General features: G+C 46.9%; 1 protein-coding gene across 2 annotated transcripts in view; it reads left to right on the top strand.

Annotated features, from left to right (window-relative positions):
* Window positions 1-528: 528 nt before the first annotated feature.
* The window catches only part of SLC24A3 (solute carrier family 24 (sodium/potassium/calcium exchanger), member 3), a 90,161-nt gene continuing 70,291 nt past the window's right edge, over window positions 529-20,398 (top strand). For both annotated transcript variants that reach the window (XM_015406004.1, XM_015406003.1), the window contains exons 1-4: window positions 529-600; window positions 11,747-11,821; window positions 16,706-16,790; window positions 20,286-20,389. In XM_015406004.1, coding sequence (XP_015261490.1) covers window positions 11,756-11,821; window positions 16,706-16,790; window positions 20,286-20,389 — 255 coding nt within the window. In that variant the 5' untranslated portion in view covers window positions 529-600; window positions 11,747-11,755. The remainder of the gene's footprint in view (window positions 601-11,746; window positions 11,822-16,705; window positions 16,791-20,285; window positions 20,390-20,398) is intronic.

Below are 20,398 nucleotides of genomic sequence, written 5' to 3'. Positions count from 1 at the left end.
TGACGACGCACGGATCCCCCGCCGCGGCTTGGCAGCCCTAGATGGTATCGATCATTTCATTAGGGTGAAATTGTCCTGTCGATGGTCCAGTCCAGTCCAGCAGCATCCGTGCCACGCAGAATTATGGCAGTTCTTTCTGTATTTTTCTGTATTTTTCTTTTCTTCCTTCCTTTCCCCTTCCCCCCTTTCTGTATATAAACTAATTTTTTTTTTTAAGCATTTGACAGAATAAATTAGGTTCGTCTTTAAGGGGCCACAAGACTTTTCCCTGTTGTTACTGTGGGGGGGGGGGATGATCTCTCAATTCTGCCCAGGATCATGGAATAGAACACCGAAGGCTTTAAATGGCCCGGGGACAGATGAAGTCAATTAAAAGTAACGTGAAAGAGTAGAACGGGTTTCCACGGCAGGCGAACACACAGGGATCACCAACCTATAGTAGCGCTTGGCTCATTTCATTAAGGTGTTTTTATGATGAACGCACGGTTTCCAGTAGCTTGACTCTTTTCCCATTCCTTCTCAGCTCTCAATGAATTCCCGAGCGACATCTTCACAAATGAGGATCGGCGGCACGGAGCAGTATTCTTGCACGCTTTCTGTGTGAGTCGCCATTTTCCTATATGCAGATGTATAAATTTACTGCTTGGATTATTAAGAACGGTCTCAGTCATTTTCCCACAAAAGATCTCTTGGGGCGGGGGGGGAGAGACACTGTCGAAGGGAAAATATGAAGCCGTCTGTAAAATTAATCAGAAGGTTTAAAAAGCGATCGGCAAATCCGGAACATGAATCAGCAGCCAGCCTTGTGCTTGAAATGCTGCCAACAATTTTTTTTTTTTTAAGTAAACTTTTAGTTTTTCGGCAGAAAGGAATACCCCGCTACCTTAAAAAGACTGTTTTTGATTTAGCAGCGCTCACTGGATTCAGCGTGTTTGTAAGGATTCTTGTAGCGGGTTGTAGCTGCCTCCTTCTGTTGTGCCTGCTCTTATCAGTTCTCATGCCAGTACATTAAATGCTGCAGTTTTGCAGAAACCCTGAGTCTCCTTTGAGGGGTTTGAATCCGTTTTGAATTGATCTTGAGTCAGAGCTACATTGCAGCTGACTTAACAGGCATATCTTCCAGGCAACTGGGACAATTCAGCCTTTAAATGCCCGAGATAATTCTCAACTCACATGTGTACCTCTTCTCCTCCCCATAGGGAGAAAGTAACGGGTGAACAGATACACACTGCATTTATTTGTATGCAGGAGGTTCCTGGATATCTGTTAGGATAATCTGGGCATTGAACCAGGAGCCTCCTGGTCTCTTTGCATTGGTGCCCGGATGCTGAACTGCCTGGAGGAATAAGACGTTCTTCTCAAATGTCCCACTGTGGTTTTGCCACCTTACTCTATACCACCCGTCAGGGCATTTTTTGTAGAAAAAGCCCAGCAGGAACTCGTTAGCATAATAGGCCACACCCAACAGCAGGAACTCATTAGCATATTGGGCCACACCCCTGACAGCACAGCTCATTAGCACATTAGGCTGCACCCCCACGTTACCAGAAATGTGGTCATCCAGCCACACCGACCTTTTGATTCTTATTCTGTTTATCTTGTTTGTTGTCAAAACCCAGGGCTTTTTTTGTAGCAGGAACTTCTTTGCATGTTAGCCCACACACCCCTAACGTAGCCAATCCTAATGAGTTGCTGCTGTTGGGTGTGGCCTGTTATGCTAATGAGTTCCTGCTGGGCGTGGCCAACTCGGGAGCCAGCTGAAACTCCGTTCCTGTGCGTTCCTGCCCAAAAATAGCCCTGCCACCCGTCTATTCCTTGGTTTGGTAGCTTCTTGTATCCCTGGTCATCTCCTGCATATTCCTATTCACAAGACGCTTCCCAGTTGACGATCATTCATCTTCCCGAGGGATGATTTGCCAAGGGACTTGTGATCACAGCTTTGCTCATCCTTAGTCTGGACAGGGGAAAGGCACAGAGCATTTGGCCAAATAGTTATCCCTTAGCTTAGGTGTGGCTTCCAAGACTTAAGAAGCTACACTCCACTTCCGAGTCAGTTTGCCGTAGTGGTTCGGAGTGCAGACTCTAATCTGGGAGAACCAGGTTTGATTCCCCACTCCTCCACATGCAGCTGCTGGTGTGACCTTCGGTCGGTCACAAATTTTCCCAGAACTGTTCTCTCAAGAGCAGTCCTCAAAAGAGCTCTCTCAGCCCCACCTACCTCACAGGGTGTCTGTTGTGGGGAGGGGAAGGGAAGATCGTAAGCCACTCTGAGACTCTGAGTGAAGGGAAGTGTATCAATCCAATCTCCTCCTCTTCCTCCTCCTCCTCCTCCTCCTCCTTCTGCCAGTGATGTTATAAAAGATAATGCATTACCCCATCTCCAACACAACACTGGCCGTCTGGATGTCCTCTTGGAGTGGCAGGGGCCTCTTCCTCACAAAAGAGAGATCTTCTTTAATGGAAGGTCCTGGTGGTACCTCATGTTCAAACACTCCTCACTTTAGCAGATGCAGTGGCTTCCGCACACGCCTTCTCTTATGTTCTTATTAGATTCAGGACGGACTGAAGGAAATGCGTCTTTATACAGCGAGTGATTAAGATGTGGGTTTTGCTGCCAGAGGATGTAGTGATGGCCACAGGCATAGACAGCTTTGAAAGGGGATTAGACAGATTCACGAAGGACAGGTCTATCAGTGGCTACTAGCTGTGGTGATTAAAGGGTCACCATGCTGACATGCGGTCCTTTTGGCCTCTCGCTGGGATCTGTTTCTTCCTTCCGAAGCGCTCTCCTGTTTAGCCCAAATTCCCTTTGAAGCATGATGCTCTCTCTGAGACTGCCAACTACACAAAGAGACAAGACCGTTTTATTATACGGTCTTCGTGCTGTTCAATAACACAACCATTAAAGCAAAATATAGCAATTGTACATGTTCGATTAACGGACTTCTTTCAGCATCCCAGCTCTAGACACAATGGCTACACTGAGACCAATTTCACACGTGATCCTGTTTTTTGAGGATCATGAAACCACGGGGGAAATCGGGTGAAGCTGCCTGTCAAAATGCGGCTGCGCGGCTTCGAGTGGGAAATTGACCAATAGAAGCGGGGCAAAGGGAGGCGCGACCGCGGCGCAGCTCTTGTGTGAAATCGGCCTGAGAAAGAGAGGCGCTTTTGCAGTGATATGTTGTGTTCTCCCCAGCAAGAGAAAAGGGGTATTCAGCTGGTATCGTAGCCAGGAATGGAGCAATTACTTCATCTCTCACTCCTTTGCACTAGTTACGCAGCAACAGCACATAGGATACCGTCTCTGTCGCCTCGGTACCACAAGGACAAAATAGATCTTTTGAAGGGATGTGCTTGCAATAGCTCTCAAGGACTGCTGATAGCAAAATGTTACAGGGTGCTCATGTAAAAGCTCTCCTATGTTTTGGTACACTAAGGGGTTCTAAATAGCTTGCACAAATGCACTTCTAAAGGTAGGAGTTAAGGACTGCATTACCGTAACTAAGCTCACAAGCAGAAGGAACAGAGGGTAAAATCTCCTTTGCAAAGACACAGAATTCACATCATAGCTGTCCTCTTGGTCTCAGCCTTCTTAAGACAGCCTCTCGCTTGGTCTAGAGCAGTGGTGGCGAACCTATGGCACAGGTGCCAGAGGTGGCACTCAGAGCCCTCTCTGTGGGCACGCGTGCCATCGCCCCAGCCAGCCCCAGACCATCATTAAAGTGTCAAATTCTCTGCCAAATAATTTTAAGTCAATGAAAGCATTTGGGATTGCTTTCCTTACTTTGTTTGGATCATCTTAAGTTAATGTGTGAGTTGTTTTTTCTAAAGTAAAACCTCAGTATTCAGGTTAAATGGCCGTGTTGGCACTTTGCGATCAATAAGTGGGTTTTGGGTCGCAGTTTGGGCACTCGGTCTCTAAAAGGTTCGCCATCAGTGGTCTAGAGGGACTCTAGAGAGCCAGTTTGGTGTAGTGGTTAGGAGTGCAGACTCTAATCTGGGAGAACTGGGTTTGAGTTCCCACTCATCCACATGCAGCTGCTGGTGTGACCTTGGGTCAGTTACAAGTTCTTTCAGAGTTGTTCTCTCAAGGGCAGTTCTAGAGAGAGCTGAGCTCTCTCAGCCCCACCTGCCTCCCAGGGTGTGTCTGTTGTGGGGAGGGGAAGGGAAAGGAGATTGTAAGCCGCTCTGAGACTCCAAGTGAAGGGCGGGGTAGAAATCCAATCTCCTCCTCCTCCTCCTCCTCCTTCTCTGCAGTTGATCCCAACGTCCTGTTGACTTGTAAGTGAAATGACAGCCCTGCATATTAACAAATCAAATGCTGGCACTGTCCTCGGTCTCCCCCCACCTCCTGCTTTAGGTATGTGGCTGCCGTTTTCTTTCGTTTTTAAGTGTGGCACATATCCTGTCTTGTACTCTGAAGGGCATTTTAAATGTATTCATTTAGGTCAGTTATTGTCCACCTTTCTCTCTGGGACTCAAGGCGGATTACATGGTGTACATCAAGTACCATCAATGGGATGGGAGCCAGTGTTCCCTCTTCCCTTCCCCTCCCCACAACACACACCCTGTGAGGTAGGCGGGGCTGAGAGAACTCTTTCCAGAACTGTCCTTGAGAGAACAGCTCTGCCAGAACTGTGGCTTGCCCAAGGTCATCCAGCAGCTGCAAGTGGAGGAGTGGGGCATCAAACCCGGTTCTCCCAGATTAGAGTCTGTGCACTTAACCACGACACCGAACTGTCTCTCAGTCCTAGAGATAGGCTTGCAACCCACCCACTATGGCAGATGATCTGCCCCCCTCCCCGTCTCCTGGCGGGCCCGTGATACTGCTCAAATGAGTGGCAGGTGGAAACGGGAGGGGAGAGATATGTATATGTCAGCATCACTGCTGGCTAAGAACCGGAAGCGACGTCATTATTGATCTAGGATTTTGCCAGTCTCTAGCAACTGACAAAATTCTAGGGTATTGGTGACAGTTGCGCATGCACAACTCTCCATTTTCCCCATGCCCTGTCCCCAAAGTCTCCCAGGGGTTGCAGGCATGAGTACAGTTGCCAGACCCCCAGCTGGGACAGGGGTCCCCCTGATTTTGGGGGCTTCTTCTTCTTTTTTTAAATTGTTTATTTACAGTTTTCCATCTTATACATACATACAGTTTTCTCCTGTTTACTAATCTTTAGGGGGGTGCTTTACAGATTTTTCTCATACCACTTTATGGCTTTATGCCATTTCTGGTTAAAATTTTCCTCTGATTTTCCAGCCAAAAACATATTTAATTTATCCATCTCTATTACCTCAAAAAGTTTATTTATCAGTTCTTCTCTAGTAGGTATACTATCTGACTTCCAATTTCTTGCAATACAAATTCTTGCCATTGTTGTTAAGTATACAATAATACATGCTTCATTATATTTGATACCGTCTGGAGTAATATTTAACAAAAATATTTCTGGGATCAATGGTATATCTACTTCTGTGATATCTTTTATGAGCTGCTTGGTAATTTTCCAAAAACTTTTTATCTTGTCACATTTCCACCAAATATGATCTTCCACCAGCCAGCTGACCAGCAGGGGAAACCCCACCCCAAACCGTCTCCTCCTGTGCCGATGTTCAGGGCCGGCTCACCCACTAGGCGAACTAGGCATTTGCCTAGAGTGCAGGCTGGCCCTTAGGGGCGCCAAACAGGATGCCCCTTCCCTCCCACAGTCCCACTCTCTCTTGTACCCACCAGTGCATGCTCAGGACGCTTAAGCCAGCCGGACCCTCGAAGGTGGGAGATGGTGCATGCCCTGGCTGGCTGGCCGTCGGGAAACAATAGGTGAGGGTGCAGGAGCGTGGGCAGATGTGGCAGGGGTGGGGCAGCAAAGCAGCCTGGCGCGCAGACTCCAACCCCCCTCCTCCCTTTCATGCGCTATTTCCCACCCAGGGGCGAAGGAGGGGGCAGGTCTGACAGGACAGTCGAGAGGAGGGGGTGGGCAAATACCGGGAGAAGCGGTGGCGGCGCCGGCATTCCATGGCCAAATGCTGCAGGCTGGCAAAGGGGCATGGCTTACGCAAAAGTAGCCTTTCTTCCTCCCCCTTTAGATCTATTTCTCCAAAGGCATCAAGGAGCTGAATGGGAAGGGTCGCGTCTTTAAAAAAGCATCGCTTCCAACAAGCTGCATTTCTCATATATCAGCACTCCAAGTGTCAGTGTGGGTGGGGGGTGGCGGCGTCAGAAGGTAGCCCCGCCTAGGGCGCAAAAAAGCCTGGAGCCGGCCCTGCCGATGTTGTCGGCACAGTGATGTCACGCGGAAGAGATGTTGTCACGCCGGGCACGCTGACGCGTCAACAAACATATGGAGCAGAGGGCATATGGAGAGAAAGATAGGAACTCTCGGTCTGGGGCAAGTGATGCTCTGTAATCTTGGTGCTTGGGGGGGGGCAACAGTGGGAGGGCTTCTAGTGCCTTCCTTCCCTCCGCTGTCAGCCTTCTCACTTTGGGTGGGGGTTTCAGTGGTTAGAAGGAAATGGCGGGAGACCCTGTGGGCATGCACAGTGGGGTCCCGCATGTGCCTTGGGGGCGGGGCACGGGGAAAAAGAGGCCTTGGGTTTGTTAAGTTACCAATGGGTCAGGCGCAGGCGCCCTTTAATCCCATAGGTGTGAATGCACAGGTGACCACTCAAAAATAATCAGTTACAGGTAAGCAACCTGTTTTTCTGTGCAGCAGATGCCTCCCCCTCCCCCTCTCGCATTTGCATTATAAGGCGATCATACTGTTGAGAACCCCCTTTTTTTTGTCTTGTAATATATAGTTCTGTCCTTACTCAGATGTGGGAGAGACCACATGTCGTACATGAATGCAGGGCTATTTTTGGGCAGGAACGCACAGGAACGGAGTTCCGGCTGGCTCCCAAGTTGGCCACGCCCAGCAGGAACTCATTGGCATAATAGGCCACACCCAACAGCAGGAACTCATTAGGATTGGCTACATTGGGGGTGTGTGGCCTAACATGCAAAGGAGTCCTTGCTACAAAAAAGGCCCTGGGTTTTGACAACAAACAAGGCAAACAGAATGACAAGCAAAAGGTGGGTGTGGCTGGATAACCACAGTTCTGGTAACATGGGGGTGCGGCCTAATGTGCTAATGAGCTGTGCTGTCAGGGGTGTGGCCTAATATGCTAACGAGTTTCTGCTGTTGGGTGTGGCCTATTATGCTAATGAGTTCCTGCTGGGCTTTTTCTACAAAAAGAGCCCTGCATGAATGCATGTAAGAAATTTTCGACAGCTCATCCTTTGCCGGGAAGAAGCATCGGGAAGGGGTGAATCGAGGCAGAGAAGTGGGGAGGGGCGCTTAAGCCTTTCGCCAACTGCCCCTTTCCTCCTCAAGGGAACCTCCAAAGTTACTTTCCCACACATAACCTCCTCCATGGATTTCTAGACTTGTGTTTCTTGTACAGATCAGATGTAAGTCTGTCATTTTTTGCAAAGATCATCCGAGGATCTGGAGCTTTTAGGCATCACGAAGTGTGGAAAGAATGATTCATTCTGGGAGAATTTCCTTTGATTCGGTTCACTGGGGAGTTTAAACCCACCCCTGTACAACTCTCCCCCCTTCTTTCTTCAGAAAGCACATTCTTAAATAGAGAACCTGTATGCTGTGTTTCTTTACAATAATAATAATAATAGCAGTTGGGGGCTAATAGCATGTAACTTTTAAATCCACATCTGTTCATGGGAATTGGAAAGTTATATCCGTTGGATTATTGCAATTGAATGAGCCCCATTAATTTAATTAATAGCCACCTTTGAGAGCTTGGAAAGGAAATGGGTGGCATGCATCATTTCCACAGCGTGCTAGGGGTTTTATAAAGGCACCTGGCGTCACTTGTGAACGTGGCCCGTAAGGCACAAAGGCGGGGGGGGGGGGGGGCGCTGTCACCTTGGGCACGCTTGTTAGGAAGCCGATACATGTGGCTGAGTGTTTCATAATCTTCTGTGCAATTCCATTTTAAATTAAAATCAGTTTTAAAGTACAGAGGGGAGTCGTGTGCTTTCTTGCCATTAGAGTTTCTTTTTCGCTTGGCTGAAGAAAACAGATCTGAGTTTTTGCGGGACAGTGTATCCAGTGAGTCCCCACCCCCATCTAGGTGATTATGCAGCTGCTATCAATGAGGTTTCTGTCCCAACCAACAGGCCATTAATTAATTCATCCCTGGCTTATCTCCCGTGCCCTGCCTTTTTGGGTTGAGCCGTTTGATTCTCTGCAAGGCAAGGTCGTGTTCGGGTGTGTCCTCACTTGCCATTTCCTTGCTTGGCTGCTTGCGTTAGCATTGCTGCAGCGGCGAAGCACTATGTTAAAAACAGAAAACAAAATTAAATATTAACATGCCTATTTAAAAAGCTACGCTGAGATGGCTCAGGAAGCCTTCGTGTCGCCCGGAGTGATGCTTCACCGCAAGAGAGCTCTCCGCTGCTTCTCCACTCTCAGAGCGACCGCCGTGGCACGGATTGCCTGGCCCCCTTTGTCAGAGATGTTTTTCCTCCATCCCGTGACGTCTACACACTCCAACCGTCCCTACCCACTGGGGATTGTTCCTATTTTCGGGCGCCTGTCCCTGGTTAAAAAAGAAAAAACTGTCCAAATTTCCCTTATGGTGGTATCTTTTACAATGTTGTTTTCGCGTACTCAAGTCTTCTTTCCCCTGAGCCTCTAGAGGTTAAATCTACGCGTGACGGGCGGAATCATTTTGTATCTTGTGCCAATTAATATAGAAACACACACACAGGGGCATAATGCCAGCACATTGCTTCTCTTCCACCCCCCACCCCATCCCCCAAATAACTGCAATATTCAAATAATAAATATTCAAGACATTTCAGCCCGTTATTCTAGCATCACCACAGGTGTTGCGAGATTAAATGTTACCAGATGAAATTAAGAGATTATGGTCAGTTAACTAACAAGCACAGTTTCTGACAGTGAATTAGAGAAGCATGTGGAATTAGATAAGCATATGGAGCAGCAGGCCATCAGTGGCTATTAGCCACAAGGTACAGATAAGGACTCTCAGTCTGGGGCAAGTGATGCTCTGTATTCTTAGTGTTTAGGGGGAGCTTCTAGTGTCCTGGCCCCACTGCTGGACCTCCTGATGCCACCTGGTATTTTTAGCCACTGTGTGACAGAGTGTTGGACTAGATGGGCCATTGGCCTGATCCAACATTGGCTTCTCTCATGTTCTTATGACACAAGACAGACTATTACAGAATAAATGCATACAACATACGGGGGGGGGGGGGGGGAGGAAAATGAGTGAAGGGTTCTAATCAGAAGTGGTCAAAACTTTGGAATCTCAAGGTTGTAGATCAGTATTTTCCCTGGCATGCTCTTTTCTGCATACAGGGGGCCTTATATCTAGAAATCGAATATATATATAGGGGAACAGGGGTGGATGGATTACTAGATCTGTTCAGGATGTTTTGGGTACTTTTGTTTATTCCCCTGCTTGTTTAACACTGTATTTTGTTTATTTAAAGTGTATTGACATTTTTCAAAATTTGCTTTGGGTCCGCATCGGGGATTAAAAGCAGGGTAAGAGATGATCTGAATAAGTCATGATAACTAAATGTTCAGCCGTCTCCCCAGCAGCAGTCTGAAGGGATACTGTTAAGGAAGGACTGTACCACGTGCTATTTTGGCACATTCGTATTGGCCCTAGGTTTGCATCTCTAGAGTGATCAGCATTTCCTCTCAATCGCAGACTCTCTCGGCCAATGAGAGAAGAATTCCAAGCAGATGACTTCCCTGGTATGAGAGAACTGGCAAGTCATCTAATGGGCTGCAAACCTGATCAAGTTCGCTGGTTATTAGGTGCTATATTTTGTAATGGAACATTCTAAGCTGTAACGAGGCAACCAGGCATTATTGCTTGGCTTGTCAAACAGGGAAAAGAAGTTTATTTGCTGTGCTCAGATATCACAGTTTCTCTGCTCCCAAATGAAGGCAAGCAGAGGGATGTAATGGGCATTCAGCAATTATAGCCCACTGAAGAACATAGCTGTAAGCATAGCTTTATGATGAAGTGAATCAACAGTATATTTCCAATACATCACCAAGAGAAATGAATTGTTGAAAGACAGTTTATGTACACATCCTTGTTCAGAAGATCATTGTCGAAACGGCACATCATTCCGGAGACCACTCTACATCCACTATATATATTACTTATTTTCTGTTATTGTATATTATGATTTATGAATATATTACCAAGCGCTAAATTGTCACAGTTCTTTTTCCTTTTTTCGTTGGTAATAAGGCAGATAGCCAAGCCTGTCTGTCGGCTGATGCTTTTCTATGCTGTGGAGTGCCAGATGAATGTAGGTTACTAATGGAGCACTAGTGATACCTCCATACAAGGATTTGGAACTGCATTAAATGCACTTTAGGATGTGTCTACATTATACACCCGTATTAATTCTATAAGAAATTGTCGTGGCTGCTGTGAAGAAATGCATTTTTTCTTTGAAAATTTGAAATGAGCAAGACCTTCACTCTGAGTTTTAAAAGTCTTTCTTTCTTTCTGGGCAGAGAACAGGTGGGGGAGGGGAGTCAGTTCAATTACTTTCCAGACTTACCTAAGCCCACCTTCATACAAATGCTAATAGGTCAAGAACAATGGGATGGTCAAGCTCTCCCCCTTTGGAAGAATTAAATACTAGGGAGGTTTCAGGAAGGAAATTCTAGAGACTTCAGAAAAAGCCTCTTTGACTCGGCTTGACCTGGTCAGTAGGTGGGGAAAAGAAAGGTGATAAAAGTTAGGAGAGTGAGGAGGAAGCACTCTTTTGTGCTAGGTCCATCAGAGCAGACAGAACTCTTAGCTGAGGTCTGGAGAAGGCGGCCATTGACCATGCGGTGGCCTAGAGAGCTACAGAAAGTTTTAAGGTAATGCAAACTGTAGAGATCTGTAACTTACTAAGCTTTAGGAGACTGTCCTATAGTCTAACATCTGATGGGGTATGTATAGAGAGAGGGATAGAGGAATTGCATTTTACCCCTTTCTCTTGAATCACGTACTCGGTGCTGTGCTAAAAGTATGCTTGTGAACATTTTCTTTTTAATAAATACTTTATAACTTTTTGATGCTGGTAGTGGTTCTCTGTACCACACTGACCTAAATCATCTTTGACACACTATTTTAAAAGGCAGTTTGCAAGTGGCTATTCCTCCATGGGCGCACAAGGCAGTAAATGGTCCCTGTGGTGACCAGGTGCTGGGCAGCAGGAGACACAGAGGCAAGGCCTCAGAACTTAGAAGGGAAGCTGGGAGTCCTGACCCTCCCAATGGGCAATTCCATACAACGATCAGGTGGTGGCAGTGGTTACCCGAGAGAGAGAGAAAAGCCTCTCCAGGTGTTAGGAACCTTGGAGGGCAGGGTGGAACAGGGCCTGGAGGTCACAGCAGGCCCGTTACGCCACAGCTTCCTTCAAAGAATACTGGGAATGGAACCACAGAGAGTGAGGATTATGAGAGGTCTCTAGCAGCCATTGCAAAACTACAATTCCCATGGTTCTCTGGTAAGCAGGAATTAACCCAGTTTAAGTCTGCAATGTAGATATTTGTTTGGTGTCCTTGCAAAACCAACAGGCATTTGAGTCTTGAGTCCTCTGAAAAAGTAACATTAAATAATTTGAAATAACTGAATTAGGATAGTATCCTGTTTAAACTGGCTCTTCTACATAGAATATGTTCTGTTTTCACAGGCTGTCTACATGTTCTATGCTTTGGCGATTGTTTGTGATGATTTCTTTGTCCCTTCATTGGAAAAGATTTGCGAAGTAAGTATCTGCTGGTGCTACCTGCCCATATTTTTGAACAGATTGCAGTGAGACAGAATTGTAACCTTTAATTTACTTTCCATCACCTTTGATATCTAAATTGTTTGACTGGCCTTACAGTGTTCATTTCTGTGAGCGGTTTGATGATGAGAAACCTGTTTTGCACTCAGCACTTCCTAACCGATTAAGTTTGCAATAACGGGCTCTTTTAAGATGTTTGATTTTGGTGTTTTAAAGGTAAAGGTAAAGGTTCCCTTGCTCAAAAGCCAGTCGAATCCAACTCTAGGGTTGCAGTGCTCATCTCCGTTTCAAAGCTGAAGAGCCAGCGCTGTCCAAAGACGTTTCCATGGTCATGTGGCCGGCATGACTAAACACCAAGGCGCACGGAACACTGTTACCTTTGCACTGAAGTGGTACCTCTTTATCTACTTGCAATTTCTTGCTTTCGAACTGCTAGGTTGGCAGGAGCTGGAACTAGAGACGGGAGCTCATTCCGTCATGCGGCACCCGGGTCTCGAACTGCTGAACTACCGACCTTCCACAGCTTTTTAACTGTGCATAAATAGGAGAGTGTGCTACGCCTTGACCTTCCTGATCCATATGGTTGCCATTTTGTGTGAACAGGGAAAAACATATATTCCATACATGTACAGCTGAGATATGCACAAATGTGTTCCCTTTTTAAAAAGTGGGGTTTATTCATGTGTATCAAAGCTATACACATCTGAAAAGGCCTATGCTTTCTCTGTACTTTGCAACTCTGCATGCTGCAGGCTTGGGGCCTCTCTGGCGTGCCCTAGAAACATTTATTTCTGTCCTCCCAACTCTTTCTCTCTGTCTTTTAAAAAATGAACCCCCATCCTTATGGAGTTCTGGAGAACTTGAAAGATTGATCTCTGTTTTGTGATATTTTGGTCGGTCCTGGGAAAGGGTCCTTTGCAGTTGTTGGTATTCAGATATTTCTATGAGTGTGGCTCAGAGGTTAAGACCCAGGTGCCACGTGATGGAGTGAGCTCCCGTCTCTGGCCCCAGCCCCTGCCAACCTAGCCGTTTGAAAGCAAGAAATTGCAAGTAGGTAAATAGGCACTGCTTTGGTGGGGAGCTAACAGTGTCTTCTGCACCTCGGCGTTTAGTCATGCCGGCCACATGACCACGGAGAAGTCTTCGGACAGCGCTGGCTCTTCAGCTTGGAAACAGAGATGAGCACCGCATCCCTAGAGTCAGATTCGACTGGCTTTCGGGCAAGGGAAAACCTTTACCTTTACCTAACTTCCCTGAATATCTGAACTACTTTATACTTCTGGGTTGCCAGCTCTGGGTTGGGAAATACCTGGAGATTTACAGTTGATCTCCAGACAACCAGGATCCATTTCCCGGGAGAAAATGGCTGCTTTGAAGGATGGATTCTATGGCGTTATCTCCTGCTGAGGTCCCTCCCCTCCCCAAACCCCGCCCTCCCCGAGCTCCACCCCCATGTCATTGCCCAGTACTGAATTTCCTGGTGTACGGATATTGCTAGATAGTGTGAGGATGGGGCCATTGGGGAACAGTGGCAACGATGCCGCTGTGATGTCAGGAGTGCTCTGAATTCAGAGGGGCAGCCATGTTAGTCTCTTCCAAAGACATTGATGGAGACTGGGATTGCCAACTTCCAGGCGGGGCCCGGAGACCTCCCGGAGTTACCGCTGATCTCCAGACTGCAGAGCTCAGTTCATTTGGGCTGCGATTAGAGATGTAAAATTTCCGGAAATTTTGACGCTCTTTCTGATTTTATTTATTTTTTTGAAAAAAACGGAAATTTTCAGAAAAATTGAAAAAAGTGCTACATTAGCATTTCTTTTGTCTTTTCTAGATTGAAAGTCATTCTGTTACTTTAGGGACATAAAATATGACTATGGACATTTTTACTTGGCATGAAATTATCACAACTAGCATATTAAAAATATAGTGTATCCAAACAATTATTACAAACAGAATACCCACCCACATCCAAAACCAAAACTGAAACCTTATTACTTTCTTCTACAATCGCACCTCCTAAAGGAAGAAATGCATCTTGTTCTTGCATTGGAGAGTTCAGTTTGTAACCTAAGACTTGTTTGTCCTCAGTGCACAGAAATTAGATCAATCTGATACCATATATATATATTTTAGAAATTATTTGGAAAATATTTGAACACCTTGTCTTACAATATTTTACTCATTATGTTAAAATAAAACGTCCCATAATCAATTTTTTTCTTTTCTTTTCTTTTTTCAGTTTTTTCAATTTTTCGGAAAAAAACAAAAAGGCTTCAGGGAAAAAACGGAAAAAAACAGTTTCCCCCCGAATTTTTCGGTTTTTCACTCGAGCCTTCACACACACTGAATACTCCACCTCCAGTCCGCTTGCAAAACACTTTCCAACTGGATTTTGCCAGTCCGCACAGTCAAATCCAGTTGGACAGTGCACGTGAAGTGGATTATTTGGTGTGTGTGACTGCAGCCTTGGAGGAAAAGGCTGCTTTGGAGGGTGAACCGTAAGGTGAACTGGCTGCCTATTGAATTCCAGATCCGTTTCAAGGTGCTGGTGCTTACCTCTAAAGCCCTATACGGCCTGGGGCCAGCATACCTACGAGACCGCCTCTCCCCATAGGAGCCCCGGAGGGTACTCAGGTCCACTAATCAACATCTGTTAGTGGTTCCCGGCCCCAGGGCTGGGTCCGGCTAGCCTCGGCCCTGGCCCCTGCCTGGTGGAATGAGCTCCTGTGTGAGATCAGAGCCCTGCGGGACTTATTTATTTATTTTTGTATTTATACACCGCTCTCCCCGCGAACAGGCTCAGGGCGGCTTAGGTAAAGGTAAAGGTTCCCTTGCTCGAAAGCCAGTCGAATCCGACTCTAGGGTAGCCGTGCTCATCTCCGTTTGAAAGCCGAAGAGCCAGCGCTGTCCAAAGACGTTTCCGTGGTCATGTGGCCGGCATGACTAAACACCGAGGCGCACGGAACGCTGTTACCTTCCCACCGAAGTGGTACCTATTTATCTACTTGCAATTTCTTGCTTTCGAACTGCTAGGTTGGCAAGAGCTGGAACTAGAGACGGGAGCTCACTCTGTCATGCGGCACACTCGGGTCTCGAACTGCTGAACTACTGACCTTCCACAGCCTGCAGTTCAGCGTCTTAGCCAATTGAGCCACCGCAGCTCCCCAGGGTGGCTTAGAAGAGGTCATCGAACTGCTAGGTTGGCAAGAGCTGGAACTAGAGACGGGAGCTCACTCCGTCATGCGGCACACTCGGGTCTCGAACTGCTGAACTACTGACCTTCCACAGCCTGCAGTTCAGCGTCTTAGCCAATTGAGCCACCGCAGCTCCCCAGGGTGGCTTAGAAGAGGCTTATTGCAGTTCCGCAGGGCCTGCAAGATGGAGCTCTTCCGCCAGGCATTTGGTTGAGGCAGCGGACATACCCCTCTCCCTCCCTCCAGCTTTTTTGGCCCTAAGTTTTCCAGCCCTATTTTTCCAGGCCAGTTGTCCATCAGGCCTGTTCTGATTAATCATCTGATAACTTTTATAATTATACGGTATTTTATGATTTTATGTGTAAATTGTTACTTTACTGTTGTTTTAATTGTATATTTAACTGTTGCACACCTCCCTGAGCCCATTGGGGAGGGCGGGATATAAATCCGATAAAAATAAATAAATAAAATATCCTCCTAAGGTCTCTCCCCATTCCAAATCCTGCCCTCCCCACGTTCTACCCCCAAACCTCCAGGAATTTTCAAACCCAGAATTGGCGTCCCTAATGAAGATCTTCCGCCACAACCTCCAGACATCTCTCCCCTCCAAATGTCCTCCTGCTTTTGGATGACGTTGCAATACTGGGGGTGGGTGGGTGGAGGGATGATTCTGCCGCAGCCCCAGTGGCACACACGTCTGAGGCCGGCTCAAGGTGTTTCTGCGCCCTAGGCAAGGCTGCCTTATGGCGCAGATGCCAACCTCCCGGTGGGGCCTGGAGACCTGGAGACCTCTGGAGCCAGCCACCCTTTTGCTGCTGCCACCACCGCCTCCTCCCCCCTGTCGCTGCCACCAAAGGGGGGGAGGAGGGGGGAGGCACAGCTTGGCACCCCATCCAGGGCCTGGCGCTCTCGGCGAATGCCTAGTTCACCTAGTGGGTGAGCCGGCCCTGCACACGTCCTCTGTGCTTGGTTAGTGTCTCCAAGGAGGTTAAAATAGCAGTGCGAGAGGACCTTTTGCCTCTATTCCATGGATCAGAGGAAATTATTAGGGTGATTTGGCATCTGTTCAGTTGGCGGGCGTGCCCAGGATTAGTATCGAAAGAAACCTGCTTCACCAGATCGTGACCACGCATTGAGGACTTTCTAAAAAATGCTGCTTCACAACTTTGGAATACTGACCCACAGGAGGTTTCTGAGAGAAGGGGTGGGGTGCTCGAAGAACTTGGAAGTCCATCCAGACCTCCCCAGCAAGAGAAATAACGATGGGGTCCCCCAGTAGGGTTCCTTTGAGTGAGCAAGAGAATTTGCATGCTGCCACCTCTCTCTCTCCACAAGAGAAATCCTGGCAACCCATTTCTATGCCCGGTCCTGCTCTAAATGACATATGGAATCTCCTGATTGATTTTTAGTGTTTTAATGGGTGACTCTTGCTCCTTGCAAGAAGTAGGGAAGAATCTGGACAGTTTAAGAGCCAGCTTACAAATTGCTCCCTTTGCTGGTCACGATCTGGTGAAGCAGGTCTCTTCTGATACCAGTTCTGGGCATGCCTGCCAACGTACCCTTCTAATGCCAGCCTGCTTTGGAGCAGATTCTGAAATCCATCTGTAGACTGGGGGCCTTTTCCGTTTTGCTTCCGATAAAGACACTCTCTCCCTCCTTTTCTTCACAGCGTTTGCATCTCAGCGAAGACGTTGCGGGCGCGACGTTCATGGCGGCCGGCAGCTCTGCTCCAGAACTCTTTACCTCTGTTATAGGTAATTAAATCACCCATGTCTTGATGCCATTGGGGAAAGCTTTAGCATAGCTATTTGCACCGTTGCTCTCCAGCAAAGACTCACAGGGTTTGATATATATAAATGAAGGAAGCTGGCCGATAGACACTTTGAAAACACAATATAAACAGTAAATGAAATTAGCACAGGATGAAAACAAGCGAGAACAAAATTCCTAAGCCAAGAGGAGATCTGCTAGGACAGTGGTGGCGAACCTATGGCACGGGTGCCAGAGGTGGCACTCAGAGCCTTCTCTGTGGGCACGCGTGCCATCGCCCCAGCCAGGCCCAGACCATCATTAAAGTGTCGAATTCTCTGCCAAATAATTTTAAGTCAATGAAAGCATTTGGGATTGCTTTCCTTACTTTGTTTGGGTCATCTTAAGTTAATGTATGGGTTGTTTTTTCTAAAGTAAAACCTCAGTATTCAGGTTAAATTGCCGTGTTGGCAATTTCGGGTCGCAGTTTGGGCACTCGGTCTCTAAAAGGTTCGCCATCACTGTGCTAGGAGTTCAGTAATGTACGGTAAGTTCAGCAGAGGGGGAGGATTCCATGGAAAAGCCCTCTCATCAAAGGAGAATTCCCTGTTTCTGGTAGGGCAGTCATCTTGTCTCTGAAGGTGGGAGCGACAGAGTTGGCTCTTGAAGAATTTCTTAACCATCCTAAGGAAACAGAAAGTCCTTTGGACATCTCAGTGACTCCTCTGAGTGAGGGTACTGTCATCCAACAGGTCTGAAATTGGGCCAGACCCATGCCACAGATCATGAGTATGGGAGAGTCCACCACACAATGAGCTCCCATTAGATGCAGTTTTGAAGATCTTGGTCCAGTTCTTGGCATCTCCATGATGGATTTCAGATGGCAGGTCTGAGAAGGACCTCTGCATGAGATCCCGGGGAGCCTCCACAACTCCACAGTCGTAGAGGGATTTCATTGCCGCCGCAATCCATCCACCCTGTGTTATGTGCTCTGCTGAGATGAAATCCCTTGCTCATGCTCTAGAGCGAAAGGATGAGAGCCACGAAATGTGGGAAGAGAACCTACTTCAGACCAAGCTAGATATGATGCTGGGAGTTTCATGTTAGGAGCGCTCAAGAGTTTTGACTTTATGTAAGGGCTTGGTTGTTACTGCAAAGAGAATAAAATTCATGAGACGATGATAATGTAAGTTTTGTAAATAAAACCATAGGCATATTGAACAGTTGGTGAACTCACAAAATTAAAAGACTTTTCTTTGCAGTAACACAGAGTCACCTATTGTCCAGTTAAGCCGGATAAAAATCACATAAACAGTTGAATTGTTCTCATGTACCTAGCTTTGGCATATCAAAATGGATTTCTTCATGCAATGGTTCACTGGAAAGACAAAAGGATAAGGTACAATTGTCTGATATACTTCAGGTGACTATCTGGGTTAGGTAAAGTGCCATATGCCACAAACCTTATAAAATGTGGTAAAAATTTACTTTTTCTTTGATTTGTGCTGTATATCACAAAAAATAGGTAGAGGTGTTAGTATTAGTTATTTGTAGGGGAATTTATTTGCTTTCCAACATTGCTTTAAAACTTGAAATCGATTAATTGGTTCACGAGTTATAGGTCAAATTACAAAAGGTAAGAAAAATTGGCTTCAGTCTTCTTGATGAGAGCCAGTTTGGTATAGTGGCGAAGTGCTTGGACTCTAATCTGGGAGAACCGGGTTTGATTCCCCACGCCTCCACTTGCAGCTGCTGGATAACCTTGGCCAAGCCATAGTTTTGTCAGAGCTGTTCTCTCAAGGACAATTCTGGAAAGAGCTCTCTCAGCCCCACCTACCTCACAGGGCGTCTGTTGTGGGGAGGGGAAGGGAAAAGAATTTGTAAGCCGCTCTGAGACTCCAAGTGAAGGGCGGGGTATAAATCCAATCTCTTCATCTTCTCTTCTGTAAAAATCTTGAACTACCCATCAGAATAGGTTATCACATCAGAATATAATACCTAGGCATACACCTTTCAGCAAAACATAAAGTTAAGTTTTGCCAGTTTACCAATATATCAATTGTGGGCTCTTGGCCCAGGGATGATGAGAACAGAAGAACCCTGGCCCACCTCATGGCCAAACATTTCATGTTGTCTGGCTCCTAACATGCCCTCTTTCAGTGTGGTTGCAGTTGGTGTGGCTTCACATCCAGCTTTGAGACAACAGGCCGGCAGCACTAATAGCTACTAGGCTCTTGCTGTGCCCAAAGCGCAAGACTCTTGAATCACAGAAGCAGACAGTCATAGAGTTGGAAGGGACCTCCAGGGTCGTCTAGTCCAACCCCCTGCACCATGCAGGAAATTCACAAATACCTCCCCTTCCACACCCACAGTGACTGCTGTTCCATGCCCAGAAGATGGCAGAAAACCTCCAGGATCTCCAGCCAAACCGGCCTGGAGGAAAATTACTACCTGACCCCAAAGTGGCAACTGGTATTTCCCTGGGCGTGTAAAAAAGGGCCACGAGAACTAAGCGCTGAGGCAACCCTTCCTGCCCTCCCTCTCACGATCTGCCTAAGTTCACAGAATCCGCATTGCTGTCAGATGGCCACCTAGCCTCTGTTTGAAAACCTCCAAAGGAGGAGAGCCCACCACCTCCCGAGGAAGCCTCTTCCACTGAGGAACCGCTGTAACTGTCAGGAAGTTTTTCCTCATGTTTAGCCGAAAGGTCTTCTGATTTAATTTCAACCTGTTGGTTCTGGTCCGACCTTCTGGGGCAACAGAAAACAGCTCCACACCACACCACACCTTGAGAAGGGCTCTTTGCTGCAACAGCCTCACAGTGCAAGGTGGAGCCAGCATTTTGCAGAGGTGATGGCTGCGGTGAAGTTTGTAGTCAGGACAGCCTGCCCAGCAAAGATGGATTGAGTCACGGGAATGGTCGGCGGCACCAAACCTTGTGATATATCCTTAGATCCATGCCAGATTAGGAGATCTGATCTTGGAGAATGAATTCCCTTTGGAGAATCCACAGCGCATGTTCATTCAAATCATTCAGACTAGTGTCTTCTGTCCAGAGTTTTATTTTCATACCATCTTTTATGTACATCGGGAAGTGATGGTTATTACAAGTGAGGGTTTGATCTTGTTTAAGTTGCTCTGAGACTAATGCGAGCCGTGACATTCTGAGAAAGCATTCTAGCTATTGTGGTGTAGTGGTTAGAGTGTGAGGCTGATGGGGAGACCCAGGTTCAGATCTCCACACTGCCATGGAAGCTCGCTGGGTGACCTTTGGCCAGTCACACGCTTAACTTCACCTGTCTCACAGGGTAAGTAAATGAAGAAATTCGTGAGTAGTTCAATTGAGATGGTGTGGAGTCCTTAGTTGGTAAAAGGGATGGAATAGACTGTGGGCGAGAGCCATTTCTCAGTCCTCACTGTGAGAAGTTCTGCCAGTCTCTGGCTAATAACCTCTGTCCATTCTGAGAAATCTGAAGGACTCTGTTTTCCCCCCTCTTCAGGTGTGTTTATCACAAAGGGAGATGTTGGGGTTGGAACCATTGTTGGCTCTGCTGTATTCAACATTCTCTGCATCATTGGGGTATGCGGCCTCTTCGCTGGACAGGTAAGAAGC

The sequence above is a fragment of the Gekko japonicus genome, unplaced genomic scaffold (genome assembly GCF_001447785.1).
Source record: "Gekko japonicus isolate JY-2015 unplaced genomic scaffold, Gekko_japonicus_V1.1 scaffold388, whole genome shotgun sequence".
Lineage (NCBI taxonomy): Eukaryota > Metazoa > Chordata > Lepidosauria > Squamata > Gekkonidae > Gekko > Gekko japonicus.
This window is presented reverse-complemented; position numbering and strand designations above follow the sequence as displayed.